Source organism: Lepisosteus oculatus, chromosome 3 (assembly GCF_040954835.1).
Source record: "Lepisosteus oculatus isolate fLepOcu1 chromosome 3, fLepOcu1.hap2, whole genome shotgun sequence".
NCBI lineage: Eukaryota > Metazoa > Chordata > Actinopteri > Semionotiformes > Lepisosteidae > Lepisosteus > Lepisosteus oculatus.
In genome coordinates, this window is record NC_090698.1 from 29,047,332 (window position 1) to 29,065,354 (window position 18,023).

At 34.5% G+C, this 18,023-nt stretch overlaps 1 protein-coding gene across 1 annotated transcript in view; it reads left to right on the forward strand.

The window, feature by feature from the left end:
- Positions 1-14,005, forward strand: part of spag8 (sperm associated antigen 8) — a 33,429-nt gene extending 19,424 nt beyond the window's left edge. Inside the window, exon 6 of the mRNA XM_015336901.2 lies at positions 13,039-14,005. Coding sequence (XP_015192387.1) covers positions 13,039-13,161 — 123 coding nt within the window. The 3' untranslated portion in view covers positions 13,162-14,005. The remainder of the gene's footprint in view (positions 1-13,038) is intronic.
- Positions 14,006-18,023: the final 4,018 nt, after the last annotated feature.

The window sequence follows — 18,023 nt, forward strand, 5'->3', positions numbered from 1 at the left end:
TTTTAGTATTGAATATTTATATGGAATTTTATCTCTCTCTTAGTAGCTGAGCATAAAAATAATAGGAGCATATTGTAATGCGTGTGAAGGCCATAAACGATATTAATTTTGGAACATAAACATACAGTATATGGCTGGTCTCGGTACTTTAAAGAAAAAATACACACCAGTATTCCATTTCTCCCTAAACATTTTAAGCATCGAAGTCTTTAACTAACGTGATACCGGAGTCAACAAGCATACTTTTAGAATTTGATTAAAAGGGAATATAATATGGAATCGCATATCTAAAGAAATTAATAATGATATAATTATATTCATGTACTGCAACACAAGCCGGAATCCAGCCGGAGCCATGACTTTTTTTTAACAAACATTTATTTGAAAAAATAAAACGTTTCCCTGGGTCAGAGATTAAATAAAACTTCACTCGCACCAAACAATATATTTCTAAATATCACAACATGATCGATTTTAAATCATTTTAATAACAATGAATAGTAACCTATGCGTTTCAATATTTATATTGATTTAAATCGCGTTTTGATTTATATCGCAAACGCGTGTTTAAATATATGTGTTTTTTGATTCACAATCAGACAAATGCAACATTAATTAATATCTTTGTCTTCTAAGTATCTTAATAAACTTTCAGCATAGCTTTCTTCCCATTTAGATTTATTTTTCTTGGGATCTTGGGATCAAACGTGGAAAGATTAGATTGTAATCGTTTTTATTTTTTAAATACATTTTAGAAAAGTGTAATCTATACTAAAAAGCTGTATAGGTTAGGATGGACACAAGAACTCAGACTTGTGGAGTTAAAGCAAGTTAAAGCCTTGATTTTATATATCACCTTTAAAAGTGGCATCTCAAAGCAATACAGATTACAAAGTAAATACCCAACACTGATTGTACCCATCTGTCATGCTAATAAAGAGAGAGAGAGGGTGGAAGGGCGAGCGAGAGAGCACAACCAGGACAGATAGGCAAATAAGATACACTCCACAGACATTCACAACAGCGACATATCATAAAAAAAATGTTTGCACATATTGTTAAATTATTACTTGTTTTTCAGGAAGTTAAAAAAACACTTGAATTACTTATCCAGTCTCTCGAAATAAAATTATTTTTCAAACAATGCAACTAACGTCGGGCAACGTGTTATTTTTAATCCAACATTGACAGCCATATCTTAAATCTTGTCAGGCAGCTCTTTTTTCTCTATTTGAATTGTGGCGATTCAAACAACTTGGGATAACAAATGGTCTCAAAGTCACCGAGCTCACAGAGATTCAACAACAGATGACAATTTCCTTAGTCCTTCCTTAGTCTTCCTGAAATTTTCAGATTATGAGTGAATAAAAGCATTTTATTAAAAACACGTTTGCGTTTGTTTGGGAGCTATATTATGTATTTTTCATATGTAGGATATAATGATGTGTTACTGCTTACACATCGCATGACTTTAAAAGCTAGAAAAACAGGTTTCGATTCACATTATCTGGCGAGCCTTGTTTTGTCAAAGGACAGCACACAATTCAATTCAATTCAATTCAAGGTGCTTTATTAGCTTGACCGATGGGTACACTCTCTCTCACTTGCCCTAAACGGACAATACACAGGGGGGAGAGCAAGAGAGAGAGAGAGAGAGAGAGGGTGGTGATATGTGAATATGATAATGTGAATTCCATCAAGTCAGGCACCTGTGAATTTGCAGTATTCCCAGAAAGAGCCGCATCCCATCCACTGTTCCTCCAGAAAGCTTATGCAGAAGTGAAGGAATTAAATATGGAATTAATATGGAATTTAATATGGAATTAAACCGGTTTCACAGGTATTTTCAAAGTAGAAGGGGGCAAGGTTTCCAGCAAAAGACCCCCCCCCCCCTCCAAAACCCAGTAAGTACAGTACTTACTAGTTAAGAAAGCTGGGTGTTAGCATAAATTATTAGTAATCAATAATATTAAATTTAGCACTGTAATAAATTGTGCTAATAATAAATTCTATTCTACTCTGAGAATGTAGGGGGAGGAAGAATGCCCGTGGTCTTTTCACTTACTGCAATATTATGGGCACTCAATTGACTTTAAAAAAAAACTTTTTTTTGACAGCTGGTACAGCACCCCACCGCGTCCACGCGCCAGCATTATATTCTCATGTACGGGTAGAATATGTTTATTGTCTTCCAATGAAAGAAGGGTTCCTTTCACCGTAGTCGGGAGACATTAGAAGCTTGCCACGCCTGAACTCTTACACCAACGCATTAGCATTTTAAAGCGATTTCATTGAGGAGCCTAGCTTTCTTAACTAGTAAGTACTGTACTTACTGGGTTTTGGAGGGGGGGGGGTGTCTTTCGCTGGAAATCTCGCCCCCTTCTACTTTGAAAATATCTGTGAAACCGATTTAATTCGTCACAGCCAGCACTCCCGCAGAGAGGGGGGTTGTACTTGCAGTGCATCGGTATAGATGGGAAAGCCAGAGCCGACCGTTCCGCCGCCCCCGTATTCGGGGTGCTTACCATTCTCAGTGCATAACAAGGAAGATTAATAAACATAAACATAATCTCATGGTTAAATAGCCAAGTCTAGCCATGTGTGAGTCTAGTATCACAGAGCTTCAACAGCAGATGACAACTTGTGAGTTCGATTAAGAATGAATAAAAGCATTTGATTAATAATGCATTTGCATTTGTCTGGGTGCTGACAAAGTAAAAAACAATTACTTTTTGACAATGAAGAACTGCGTGTGTGTCTCTCTCTCTGCTGGCGTTTGTAATCGTTTTTATTTTTAAATATCGTTTATGACCTTTATGACCTTCGTTATGCTCTTCGTTAATGTCTAAGCCGGAACACATCATTATATCTCATTTTGTATTTCTTTAAAAAAAATCATTTGCCCAGCCTGACAGTATTGTTGTTATTGTTTTTATCCTGTAAAGCGCTTTGAGGAGCCACCTTTAAAGGCACCATATACAATAAAGTTCATTATTATTACTATTGTTAATTTGCTGGACAGAGAGGTGAACATTATTATGCAGAAGACAAAGATAGCGACTTACGTTGCATTGTGCATTGCGCTGCTGTAATACAGTTTTAAATAATTAAAAGTCAAAACAATATCAGCTTTATTTATGGGTTTTAAATAAAGGCAATTTAAATCAATATAAATATAGGTGACTATTCATTGTTATTAAAATGACTTAAATTCGATCATGTTGTGATATTTAGAAATATAAATTTGTTTGGTGCGAGTAAAGAAATGTTTGTTAAAAAAAAAGTCATGGCTCCGGCTGGATTCCGGCTTGTGTTGCAGTACATGAATATAATTATATCGTTATTAATTTCTTTAGATACGCAATTCCATATTATATTCCCTTTTACTCAAATTCTAAAAGTATGCTTGTTGACTCCAGTATCACATTAGTTAAAGACTTCAATGCTTAAAATGTTTAGGGAGAAATGGAATACTGGTGTGTATGTTTTCTTTAAAGTACCGAGACCAGCCATATACTGTATGTTTATGTTCCAAAATTAATATATTTTATGGCCTTCACACGCAGTACAGTATGCTCCAATTCTTTTTATGCTCAGCTACTAAGATTTCACTTCAGTGGTAAAATTCCATATAAATATTCAATACTTAAACGGGCACAGTAAAGACATTAAATATACATATACATACTGTATACAGTACAGTTTGCATACAGTAATATGTTTATGTTCCTAAATCAATCTCTTTTATGAGCATATGAAGAGCATGGTGAATCGGAGATTCTCAAAAATTACTGTACTGTACTTTGCATTATTGGAAACAAATGCGTGATTGCGAAATGCTGTGGTGTTACTTTTACAAAGAAGGCCAATGAAAAAAAGAATGTGGACCAGGGCAATACTTTGAGTTTGCAGCTTGTCCAAGGTCATTCATTATTAATACTATTAGTAATATCTTTGTTAAAGACATTGATGGCGACAGCTCAAACATGAGAGGTTGAGCTTTATGGTCTCCACCTTGCAGAAATTCCGGATACTATTATTTTACTTGCGGTACCACGTGGTATTATGAGGTACTATACGAACATTTGCGATAACTTGCAGTAGACTGCGTGAAGCGCACCGTGAAATAATACGGTATCGCCCGCTTGTTTTGAATGGCTGCATCTGTACATTCTAATTCTTATTTGCACTAATCTCTTGGGACATACACAGTACAACAGATGACACAGTACAACAGCCAACACCACACAATGCAGACAGTACGTTACAACATAATAAATTATACAACCAGAACTATAGTCATAGTTTCATAGTGAAAGAAATAAAAAAGTGCATAGGGCAGACATGCATTGAGTCTGAGACATTGCAGTTACTGTTAAGGATGCATACTATAGTAGGATATAAGCTGTTCTTCAGTCTAGTGGTCCGTACTTTAATAGCGTGGTGCTGCTTGCCAGAGCGCAGGGGGAGAACAGTTTGCGGCAGGGCTGGTTGGGATCCTGAATGATGGATTGAGCTTTATTGGGACAGTGGATGGTGTAAATATCACTGAATCATGGTAAATCACATCCCATAATTCTCTGTACCATTGCCACAGCCCTTTGTAGTATTGCTGTACCACACACTGATACCACTAGTGAGGACACTTTCTATGGTGCTGCGGTAAAAGTTCATGACTAGCTGCTTCCCCAAACTGAAAGTGGAGGCACTGTTGTGCCTTTTTTCTGTCTGGTTACAGTGATGTGAGTCTGACACATGGGTACACTATGCTATTGTATATAGAATACAACCACTGCAATTCAAACTTGTATTAGCATAGTTGCCATTCCTCAAAATGTACACATTTAAGTAGAATCATATGACTTATGGATTCATAATACATCTCTTAAAAATAAATAAAACTGGTTATGGTTCCTTAATATATAAGGGTGTATAAAACAAAGGTAATGTCCTTACTGGATAATTGGAATAAAAAAGGATACTGATATAACTATTGAAAACTAGTATTTAAAAGACTATTCCAAGAAGTTAGATATACTATAAATGAGTGAATATTGTTAAATTATTGAAATATTGAGAAGCAAGGTCCTGACATGTTTTTTCTTCCACAAAATAAATTAAATTTGGGTAAAATATAACATAAAAGTTAGTATTCAAATTAGTATTATTGGGCTACAGGTAATGCTGGAGCAATTATTTATGTTTGGCTAATTTTTACAGCCTTTCTAGGCTCCAAAGCTAAGAGCTGACTTTGTGCTGCGTGCTAGGCCATAGTCTTATGATTTGGTATAAACCGGGAGGGTCACCCTCTCTTGCAAATATCCTACTTTACATTAGTTCAAGTAGTTAGTTGTGTCAGCATGCATAGGCAGCAAAGGAACAGATAACGTCTATGGCATGCTGAAATGAAAAGAAAGAAAACAAAGTTTCGGCTGTGAAGAAGACTTCACAGCTGAAACGCGTTTCCTTTTTTTTCTTTTCAGCATGAAATAAACTCGTTACCTGTTCCTTTGCCTCCTACTTTACATTGTCTAGCTCTCATGACATATAGTCAGGCTTCAGATTTCCAAACGTGTCATATACAGTTTTTGGTTGGAAAAAAAAATTCCTTCATTTTACCTTCATGTGAAAAGGTTGACAGTATGTTTAATATGGAGATTTTACAGTACCATCTTAACAGATTCTTCTTTAATCTCTTGGGGGTATTCTATAATATACAATGTGTGCACTACTGTTTTGGTGCTACATGCCAACAGCAGCTAGATGACTAATGTCAGCAAAAAGCTGATTTATGGAGGTGATTTTTGGACTCTCACCAATAAGTTTATTTTTTTTAATCACATTGCCAACTGAAAGCTATACAAAAGATTTACCACACACATTTTAACAAAAGCTAATGTACATAATGATTCTGGTCTTTTTCTTTTCATTTCTTATAGTTAAAGCTCAGTAGTACCAACCAAGTACAGTATATAGTTTATAACAAGGTTTAATGAATCAGTCAGCGACATGGTCTTTAAACAATTTTCTAATTATCAGATATATACTGTGAAAACCATGCTCTTAATTGTCAGATCTAAAATCAAAGGGAAAAAATCACTTAGGAAATATTTTGGTACGTGAAAAACTGTTTCATTATATTCTTTGATTTAGTAATGGGTACAGTAAAAAAGAGCACAATTTTAGTCGAACATCATTCAGTGCAAGTGTGCTGTACACATCCAAATTCTCGAAAAAATGATATTAACATTTAACTATTCTTTGGAGGTCTATATTCATCTGCAAAATATAGTATTTATATGAATTCAATCACTCAGTTACAGAGCCAGCCACTCAGAATGAGTGAGGGATACTGCAGTAGTTTACGGTTTAGTAACAAGAGTGTGCAAGTCTGCGGTAGACTTCGGGAGTCCGCAGCATTTTAGATATTTTCAGTAATGTGGCTATAGTTCTTTGTAAAACCACCAGGTTGAGCTGTGAAAGCTTAACAGAAAGTGTGGAGCAGTTGGGCTGTTACCAGAAATCGCCTGGTTTCGAATCCTGGCCTATGCTGAGGGACAGTCTTTTTCTAATTATGGAATTTAAGCTATACATTGTAAAGACTTTTATTAATTTTAAACTGTTATTATGCTGTAACTTGTAAATGTGATGTGCCTTTTTCAACTTTACATTCACATAGAGAAACTCCAAAGGTAAATTTTGGTATCAGAAAACAAAAACAGTACTGTAATGTAATATTGTACATACAGTAATCTAATGTATGCACAGTAGATGGTAGTGATAGCTAAATATGAAAACATACCCAACAGTATTCTACCCTTTTAATAAACATTTTATGCATCTGTTACGACCCCAAGTGTCTAGGGGTAAAGGGGTGTAACTTAGGATAATTCTTTTGGAAGCAGGGGGGTTTTGGTGAGGGACTAGGAAGCGTGATAAGGGTAAGGAACTGGAGTGGTGCCAAAGAAAAGAAAATAACAAACAAAAATGGAGCTGGCTAGGACAGTGAGGGAAAGCTAATCTGACTACAAAAGAAAACCCGAAACACACAGTCTTCGGCGTCTTCAACACCCTAGCTAACCTGCACTGACTACCCAAAACCATACAAGACAAACGGCACTCACCCGTACTAACTAGTGTACTAATACAAAATCAACTAAGTGTGTAAAGTGTACCCAACAACCTAAACTAACCTTATATACAAAAGTTCACACAAAAACACAAGTGAACCAGGAATACAAATAAGGGAAAACAAGAGTAATCAACAGGAGCAGGGTACAAAAGAACACAAAAGTTGAACATGTAACACTGGGGCAAGGTAATGACAAAACAAGGATGAACACACAAACGAAAGTACAAAGAAACTAACGTAAAACCAACAAAACAACAAAGCCGAAGCTATACAAAAATACACAAACACAAAGCAAAACAAACCAACAAACGAAGCCGAAGCCGAAGCCGAAGCAATAACCAGAAGCGAAGCGAAGCGAAGCGAACCAAAACCAAACGGGATCGAAGTCAAACGAAAGGCCTCTTCTTCCTGAAAGCCTCCATGTTATATAGTGAATAAAATGAATTCTGATTGGCTGAGGCTGATCGATGATGACATCATATTGAAACAGTGGTGTGATGGTTGGCCAATGGGGAAGGGAGAACAATCAAGGGTCAGCAGTGTGGACATAACAGAAAAAACACACACAGAACACACACTGGGACGTAACAGCATCAAAGTCTTTAACTTACAGTGGTTTATGGTTTTATCGTCCTTGTTCTGGTATTATAAAGTTTATATACTGTACTTCATAAAATATTATCCTTTTCTAAGAATACGTAGTAAGAACACCACTTGCTGTTGTTGTAAAAAAAGTTGTACTGATTTAATACCACTTGATAGTTATATTAATATGGAATTGTGTAACTAAGCAGCTAAAATATCACAAGTTGACATTTCAGAAACATTTTGACATCTGTTTCTTTTTAAAAAAACTTCAATTGTCCTTCTATTAGTAATGGACAAAGCACTGTAATGTAGAGCGCTGAACCAAATGGTTCAAAGCACAATCAGAGCATTACTTTTGGTTTGTTTCTTATATAGTGAATACATAAAAATAGTCCACTATTATAGCTTGTTGTTGGCTCTGGCGTGAATTTGTGTATCTGGATAAATTAAGTGATGGTTTTGTGATTAAGGATTAAGGAATTCTTTAAGCTAAACAAAGGAGGGAAGAAGGGTTATTTTTACAATTGCCAGTAACCGGAGAGCAGCTTATCCATATGTTGAAACCGCGCCACAACACTGAAGACAGACAGGTTACACCTTCAATTGAGCCAGTCAGGTTGTAAAGTTCTCTAAAGTCTTTTCAGTCAAGAACGAGAATTCACATAGGGAGCTGTGTCAGCATGTGTAGGCTGCAAAAGACCAGCAAAAGAGAGAAGAAAATGCTTTCAGAGAAAACAGTGTTTCAGGTGTAAAGAATACAGGTCCCCATGTAATATTATTGATTACTAATAGTTTATGCTGACACCTGACTTTCTTATTTAGATGTAACTTAAATATTCAACTAAGTGTGACATTCAGAAAAAAAATCTAGAATAGTCTGTGGTATTTGTATAGATGAAACTTTTCTAAATTAAAAAAAAAATAGCTGCAGAACAGTCATTACGGTTAATGAGCAGTGCGCTATTTTGTCTACTTAACATTCTGAATGGAATGTGTATTGCGTTTACAAAATCAAAGTGTGTAAAATGTTGAATTAAAAAGTACACAAAGACTCAGAAAGATTTTAAAGTCATGCAATGTCTAATTTAGGCAGGCACATGTATTGTTTTTTATTTTTTATTTTCTTTAAAATTGAAAGAATCAGTTGCCTATTGTGCCATACAATATTATGTTACATTTTTATGTTTTTGAGAGACTTCTGAACATTTCAACTGATGCATAAAAATGTAGCCTAATGCCTTTTCGAGTTATGAGCATGCTTACACATTAGACCTGCTTAATTCAAACTGCAACCAGGTACTAGATATTGTTTAAATAAAAGCTGTGAACATTTTCAATAATTACAATCTTTAAAATGCCTGTGGTTTGAATGCTCTGTGTCATTTGTTGGGTTATTTGTTGAGTTATTGATATCTGAAGCATCCTGTCTCAAAAATAGGAATTTAAGAAAGCAAAGGTTATGAAAACAGTGACAAATGACCCTGAACAAAATACGGTTTGACATTCAGACTTGTAAAGGCTTGTCTTGAATTGCCCCATTGGGATGCAGTATGTTCTAATTGGATTGAACCAGTTTTTCACTCCCATTGTTGCGAGTATTCATATTTGATCATTCATATTTTCGATTTATTTATTGAACACGTTGCGATATATACAAATAAAATGTTGATATAATGTACATAATATTTAGTACTTTCTCTAAAAAAATAACCTTTTTTGTCGCAAGAGAAACACATGCCTTAAATGGGAAATGAACACTGGCTGCCAGGTTCAAAGGTATACGCCTAATCCACTCCTAAGCAGTCATTTTGAAAGAGTGCTGAAACATAATCATGAGCAAATGAGTGGAAGAAGTTGATGCAGATGTTTACAAAGAAAGTGGAATACATTAATACTTTGAGCAATAAAAATCTATTACATTTAGATCTTGAATTAATATCATAATTAATTTCTTTAGATATGTGATTCCATATTATATTCCATATTAAGCAGATCCTAAACATTATACTTTTTATTGAAATAACAAGCGCAAGTATTCATAGAAAAGGTTCAAACATTATAGCTTTTTTATAAAGTATATAAACTTAATATTGTCAGATCGAGCACTTCAAACTTTTTCTAAAGTAACCACAGTAAGTGACCGAGTGACTTTGATGCATAAAATGTTTATAAAGAAAGTGAGATGCTGTTATGTATTTTTTATTTAAACTACCACTACCAGCCATATACAGTTTGTATAATATATTTATATTCCTAATTAACTAAATAAATATAGTTTATGATAATCAGAGACGTTATGCACCTGTTAGTTTTATGCTTAGCTACCTAACTTTCCCTTTAGTTGTAAATTACCATACTAATATATCATATTTAGAGGATTTAAATATGCACAGTAGAGAGATTAAAAGAAGCAATAATTTCACTAACAACTAATGCACCCCAAATGCCACATATCGGCCATTATGGCCAGCCAATCATGTAACACAGTAGGCTGTAGATGTTTTCCAGCAGCACGGAGTTTTATCATGCATTTTGAATGGCTGCATCTCTATATACATTCAATATTTTATTGTTTTCAAATAATCAGGACTGTGTACTTTTTGTTATGATCTTTAGAACATTTTTCTACAAAAAACATACTTCATGTCCAGTATATGTCATACAGATGCAGCCATTCAAAACGAGCGGGTTTTGTCGCTGTAAAACGCTGTGGGCGTGTCGCGGTATAACACGTCATAACGCGGGTTACCTTATAATACCGCATAATACCGCAAGTAAGATAATAGTATCTGGAATTACTGCCAGGTGGAGCTAATAAAGCTCAACCTCTCATGTACAGTGTTTGAGCTGTCGTCATCAAAGTCTTTACCGAAGATATTACTAATAGTATTAAATGAATGACCTTGGACAGGCTGTAAACTCAAAATATTACCCTGGTCCACATTCTTTGTAACCGTCTTTGTAAATGAAAATACTTTATTTTTTCATTGACAAAAAGTAACACCACAGCATTTCGTTGATCCAGTCACGCATTTGTTTCCAATCATACAAAGTAATTCTTGAGAATCTCCAATTCACCATGCCTTTCACATACTCATAAAAGATATTAATTTAGGAACATAAACATATTACTGTATAAAAACTCTACTGTATATGGCATGTCTTGGTATTTTAAAGAAAAAATACACAAACGTATTCCATTTCTCCCTAAACATTTTAAGCATCAAAGTCTACGTGTAGTTATTTCGGAAATGTTTTTACGTGATCCTTGCTCCTTCTGACCATGTTACTATACGTTTATACAGTATACAGTACTTTGTGAGAAAAGTGATAGTTTTCTGTGAATACACTCGATACCAGAGTAAACAGAAGCATACTTTTAGAAATTGATTAATAAGGAATATAATATAGAATCGCGTATCTAAAGAAATTAATTACGGTATAACTATATCCATGTACTGTTGCACAAACAGTAGTATAAGACTTTCCATTGAGATGTATTTGTCACATGAGTGCCTTGGTGGTGTGATAGCTTAAGTGACTGAGTTATACTGTAACCCTGTGATTGAGTGTTCAAACCCAGATGTCGCCATCAGTTTTCTTTTAACAAATAAACATTTCTTTGAAAAACTAAAATAGCAAATATTATTGGCATTATATTTACATTTTTTATATTTCTTAATATCACAACATGTTCGTACTGTATGTACCTGGCGGTACCGCAGGTTGTACTGTAGGGCACAAATCCACGTGAGCTCGAAAGCCCTACATTAATGTGCATTCGCATATATAGATAAGTCCATATATTGACTGAACAGCTTCTTCCCTTTGGCCATCTCCTTACTTAACCAGAGAACATGAAAATGAAAACGGGTACATAGTGTGTATTTAATTGTGGACCTGTGTATGTTCTTTGTCTAAAGTGTACACATATTATTGAACTATTTTCTATCTATCTTTTTGCACCAAGATACCAGACCAAATTCCTTGTACATGTATCGTACTTGGCAAATAAAATTATTCTGATTTTGGTTATCCTCCAGTTTATGTGCTGAATAATACTTCGCGTTTATTAACTCTAGTAACTTTGTTCAACTTTGATCAATATTTATTGCTATTGAAAGACATTTAAAAAAACAAAGCTAATGTGGAATTTTTTCGATTAAAGGAATGTTAAAATGCTGAGGAAGCTTGTCTTCTCGTGAAGTGGGCCATAACTCTACATTAAAGTACTATGATAATGTATGATAATGTACATTTCTTAGGCAAGGGCATTTTTAAAAAATTGCAGATGCTCCAGAAAGTTAAGCACTTTCTGAATGTGCCTAATGAAGGAAAATAGATAAAGCAATCTTTTTTGTAAAGGTTCCAGTCATCTTGGAAAATGAGTGATTATGAAAACATGTTTTCAGGAATAATAAATCCTGAACATTAGCACTCTTACACACTTCACTGTGTTATTTAAATTGGGGGTTATTAAATTAATAGTACATACATTTTCTCTATTTTTCTGAGAAAAATCATTCTTGGAAAAAAAACTGCACTTTGGACTTTTATGTAACATTTATGGTCAATTTAAACTTTGCAACAGTAAAAACAAAAGTAATTATAATTGGATTGTCTTTGGGGAAACCTTTAAGCCTTAAAAATATACAGTATTTATTAAACAGAAATGTGTTTTTGCAGGTGAGTAGGTCTTTATGGTTGCATTGTGATACCTTTTTTCTATCTCACATAGTTTCAGATATAGATAAGTCCATATATTGACTGAACAGCTTCTTCCCTTTGGCCATCTCCTTACTTAACCAGAACACATGAAAACAGGATGTAGTGTGTATTTTATTGTGGACCTGTGTATGTTCTTTGTCTGAAGTGTACACATATTATTGAACTATTTTCTATCTATCTTTTTGCACCAAGATACCAGACCAAATTCCTTGTACATGTATCATACTTGGCAAATAAAATTATTCTGATTTTGGTTATCAGTGAAGCACTTTTGATAGTACTTTGCATTCATAAGGAAGTGTATTATTTTAGTAAGTGCTCCTGTATTCATGCATGTAAATGAACTTAATGTTGGAGCTGACTTTATAATTCTAATGAAAATTATCACTGCATTTACTGATGGATACTAACTGTGCTTTCATACTAATTATAACCACAGCAAAATAACAATGTGTTTATCTTTGTTACAGATGTTTTATTAAGGACCTGCAAATGTTGTCAGTTTTTTGTTTTTATTCATATTGTCATTGTCTCTATACAAGTAATTTGTAAAGTAAAAAAAGGTAATATTTTCTTTCTCTGTTTTTCAGGGTGTAACACCTGTCCGATCAAGGGATACTCCATTTAAGAAGAATTCATCTTTCAGCAAACCTATTAGCGAATATCTAGATGAGCCCATGCCTTACACACTAGAGAACTATCCTAACTTGTAAACACTCAACGTGATTAGGCACTGTTGTACTATAAATAGCTGTTGAATTTTTGCATCCTTCATTCCTTTACATTCTTAATTATTTTATATCCAGCATTTTTCTGTAAGATTTAAATTCCATTGAGGATAATTCTGCAGTCGTTTGTGTAATAGAATTTAATTTTCTTAGGCAAAGAATTGCAAATGCTTCCATGGAAACCAAACCACCCGGTTATTTTCTTGGCCGTCATCAGTTACAGAATGTTTTCACAAATGGGTAACCCCCAATACTTGTTTAAAGACTCATTTAACACTGAAAAAGTGTAAAGAAATGCACATACTGTAGATATTGATTTGCTCTGTTTAAATTAACCCTAATCATTGTTTTGATTATATGTTATTGGTCAACATTGTCATTGTGTCATTGATATACAGTACCTATATCTTCATTTAAGATAAAGGAAGTACAATACTGTACAGTAATAGTACAGTTTGTAGAAAGACTAGAAATGCTGTTTTACTACAGAGGTTGTCTCAACATTTATTTCAGTGTGCATAAAGAATGGCTTATCTACTGTGAGCATTTCTTGGATTCTGATCTTTCTAAAACTATGCAATATTTAATTTTAAAATAGATTTTAAAAGAAAAATTGCTGCATTTGGTAATTTTCTCTGGAATTAAAAAGCTGAAAGGGAATAGTAAGCATAGATGATAATATTATGAATAAGAACGTGTACTACACTTTAGCTAGTAAAGTCTTTTGAGACCATTTTGCCTTTTTTATTTTGACTGTTTTTAATAATTGTTTTAACCATTTATATCTGTATGTTTGGAATTATTAATGCTAATAAACCTAATACAACTACGATATAATACAGAATTTATTGGACTGACACTGGCTTTGAATTATATCCTTTAATGCATACTGTATACATACTGTTCTCTGCATATTTCCAAAAGCAAAATACAGTAACCTTTTGCACAAACGTCTGAAGTATATAAAATAAAAGTGAAGTTCAGTTGTGTAAATCACACATAAAATATTCAAAAAACAAGAAATAATGCACAAATGTATTATTTTAATTGCTTAGGTGGTACTGGTGATTTCTTCACTTTAACCTTAAACCTCTAACACCTTGGACTTAGGAAACAAGTAAGATTTTTTATTTGACACAGCTCTGTTGCAGTTGGATATTATTGCAAGTGATATGAAGTGTGGAAAATAATTTATACACAGAGTGTTTAATTTAGAATTGACATGAATATAGAAATCAAGTAGGAAAAGTATACATAAATAAAGACACATTTAGTTACAGTATGTGCGAACTGTTGTTAGTATTCATACAGTAAATAATTAAGGAGACGTTTAATGATCAAATGAAAGGACACATTTGTATATAGTGATAAATTAAAAAATAAGTATCTTACTGTTATCTTTCAGATAAAATGTTGTCATATCATGCTATTTGTTTATTTAATACAATATGACATGTGTCAGTATATTATCTTTTATTCTCTCTACATAGGGCAGTAAAGCCAGAGAGTTCATGCCTGTAAGTTGTTGAGCTGCTTTTACAGGACCTAATGTGCCTGTCATATGGTTATTCCTGTAAAATGCCATTCCTGAGTTCCTGTGCCATTAGCTGAACATTGTGTCTAAATCTGTACCTTGGCAACACTGCAACATCTAAGAGGAAAGAATGTTCTATGACAGATTAGAGATCCAGTTTTCAAGATGAAAAGAATTTCAGTCATCTGTTTGATATGTGTTTCTTTCAATGTTAAATTGCATTCCTGATACTGTATATGCCTTGCTGTCATCTCTACTCTTTTTAAACAAATGTTTGTTTTCCAAAGGAGAAACTGTTCTGCTCTAAAAATGTAAGTTCTATGCTCTTTCATATACAGTAGCTCCTGATACAACAATCATAAAATATGTCTTTTGTGCATTCAGAACTAATTTGTAACTCAAGAATCATGTTTTAAAATGCTTTATATCTCTGTATCTCATTTTCAAGTATAACATTTATCTTATGAGGATTACTTGTACAATTTTCTGTACTGTAAAGGTATAGCATAAAGGAGTGGGTAAATTTGCATGTAAGGTCAGTGGCTGCCAAGGACCAGAAACACAAAGCCATTAATTCCAAAAAGGTGTAGTGATACTGCTAATAGCAGGGTGAGAGAGGTGTCCAGGACAATGAGGAAAACCCAAGTGCAGGTGAAGCAAGAAGACATGGCAAGCAAACAAACAGAAAACCACAATCTAGTAATGCAGTCAAAAAGACGAGCAAAGTTCATAACCAGGATAGCACAGAAGCAAAGCAGAAGGGGAAATTCATAAAGTTTAAGCAAAGCACAGTCAGAAAGCAAGAGGAATAGAGACTTGAGAACAAATTCTGAGATTTAGCACCTGAGCAACATAGCTCCTGAACAGTGGGGTGGGCATGCTAACAAACTACACACAGGTGAAACAGATTGCCTGCCAAAGTGCATGGTCACTGCAACCAACTGATTGACAGGTCTAGTAGAGGCTCTGCCTGTTGCCATGGTAATTCTAGTGCATTCTGCATTGCTCCAGGGGGAGCAAGTGTGACAAAGGGTAGAAGAATAATATAGTTGAGTGGTCACATATATATAAAGATAACTAGTTTTCCCTACATACAAAGTGGATCTCTGTATATGGAACTTTTAGACCCAGTTATATAGAACATAAGGTTACAAATGAGAGGATGCCATTTGGTCAGTATTGTTCATTTGGTTGCTAGTAGCTTATTGATCCAAGGATCTCATCTAGCCATTTTTTCATCCCAATGGATTTACTTTAACTTACTAGATTGCTTCATTTGAAAACAAACCTTCTGTTTTCGGTGCAAAATACCCGTGTCCACTTCTGTCCTCAGGTCCCCCTAAGTCAATTCACCCTAGATAAAAGTCTTATTGAAATGGTGCAAACTTCTAGTTATTTGGTTACAAGCATGATGTTTAACCTGCCACTGTACAAGGAATCTGTGAAAAGGGAAAGCAGCCATCGCCTTTAGTCAACTAAATAAGTTAGCCTGGCGCAATAGCAACCTTACCATAAAGATGAAGATACTGATTTAGCAAGCATGTATTCTGACATCTTACTGTGTGTAGGAGTGGCTGCTAACCCCCAGACAAACAGAAAAAAAAAACAGGCTCCCTGCTGTAAAATTCATTTTTGGAAATGTATTTTAATTGTAATAGTGGAACTTTTTTTTTATTCATGTTTAACATGTCTGCCCTGCCTGAATCTTCACACAAATAAATATACTAACTCACATTGATGTGATTAACCAGTCATGGTTCAATGTGCCACTGCTGGATAGCAAGTGAATCTTGCTAGGGATGCAAATGAAAGATTGACCACACCATGTATTCATTTTGATCTTTTATTTTATGACTATAATTTAATATTATATTTATGTATTATCTCATTGTATTTAATAACTTACTTTTTTAATTTTGTTTGATTTCTAGCAAAAGAGTGATTGAAGACTACTGAGGAAGAATTTTTTTTTTCTGTTAATGAATCTACTTTCTGACCTCAAAATAAATCTTCTGGACTTTACTTTCTATATCCTTTTGTGCCCATCTTTGTTTTCTGTGTTTCCAATTTCTGTCCTTCTACATAACCAATGTGCACTTAGTGCACTTGCGAAGACCTCACAGTTATTGGGAAACAAAAACATGTAACGTTCAGTTGGCCTACTTAGGCTGCTGTAGGAACACAATCTTTTGTCTTTTTTGTGAGCATTTCCACAAAAGGAAAGTTACATTTCATTCTTGATTCATCAAATGAAAAGAAATAACAAGATAAAGAAACAGACTTCCTTGAAACTGGTACAGTACATCTGTCAAGTCATATCTTTCAATGATTTCATTCAACAAGCTCCACACTTCAAAAAGTACAGATTGACCTTGGTTGGTCTGTCCTGCTCTCTTTTGTGTATTTGTTAAGACACCCTAGAGATCTGTTTGATGAACTGGAAATGTGTAAAGACAAAAGCAGCAACTGTAGCACATGCTTGTTTTACAATCAAGCTCATTGATCTACAAGTTCCAGAAAAAATTACAGGTAAACCTGTAAAGATATCATTGACAGTTAAAAAATACCTTGAGACTTACAGGAATGCCACAACATGCCCTGCACAGATTTACTCAGAAGTAAGAGCTTTGGTTTCAAAATGCTCAAAATTCTTATGGGATCTCAAGACTGTTTTTTCAGAAGAGTTTTAATGGTTGTGCTGCTTAAAAAACAGCAGATCAAAACCTCACTAACCCTCTTGCAGCAATTAAATGTTTGGCAGCTGAAGTGAAGTGCTCCAAACATGGACATCGCTCTGCATTTTATCCTCACAAATTACAAACGTGGAAACAGTATGGTCATTCTCCAAGATTAAAAGAATTAAAAACTTTGATCATAAAAGATGGAATAAAATGATTGTCCTTTGAAAACAACCTGAAAACAAAACTGAACTTTACTGACATAATTGAAGACTTCCATAAAATTCAATCTTGGAGGAAAACCTTATAGCCGGGGGTAAGAGTAGCATTTCTACATCACTTGTGTTAATGTATTACAGACAGTATTTGCAAAAAGTGCAATTAAATCTGCCAGCTAAAATATGTAGATACAAATCAACATGCTGTAATGCAGTTTTTCAGTCAAATTCTAATAATGACTTAATGGGCCGCAGAATATAATGGGGGCAACACACTTAGTGCTTTGGTTTTACTTGCCAGGCTAAGGAAATGAAAGTGTGGGTCGGAGATCAGCGCTGTCACACACACCCTCCCTCTGATGATTGAACCAAAGGTGATGTTGGGGAAGAGGAAGAGGTGCTAGACAAAATGTGCAT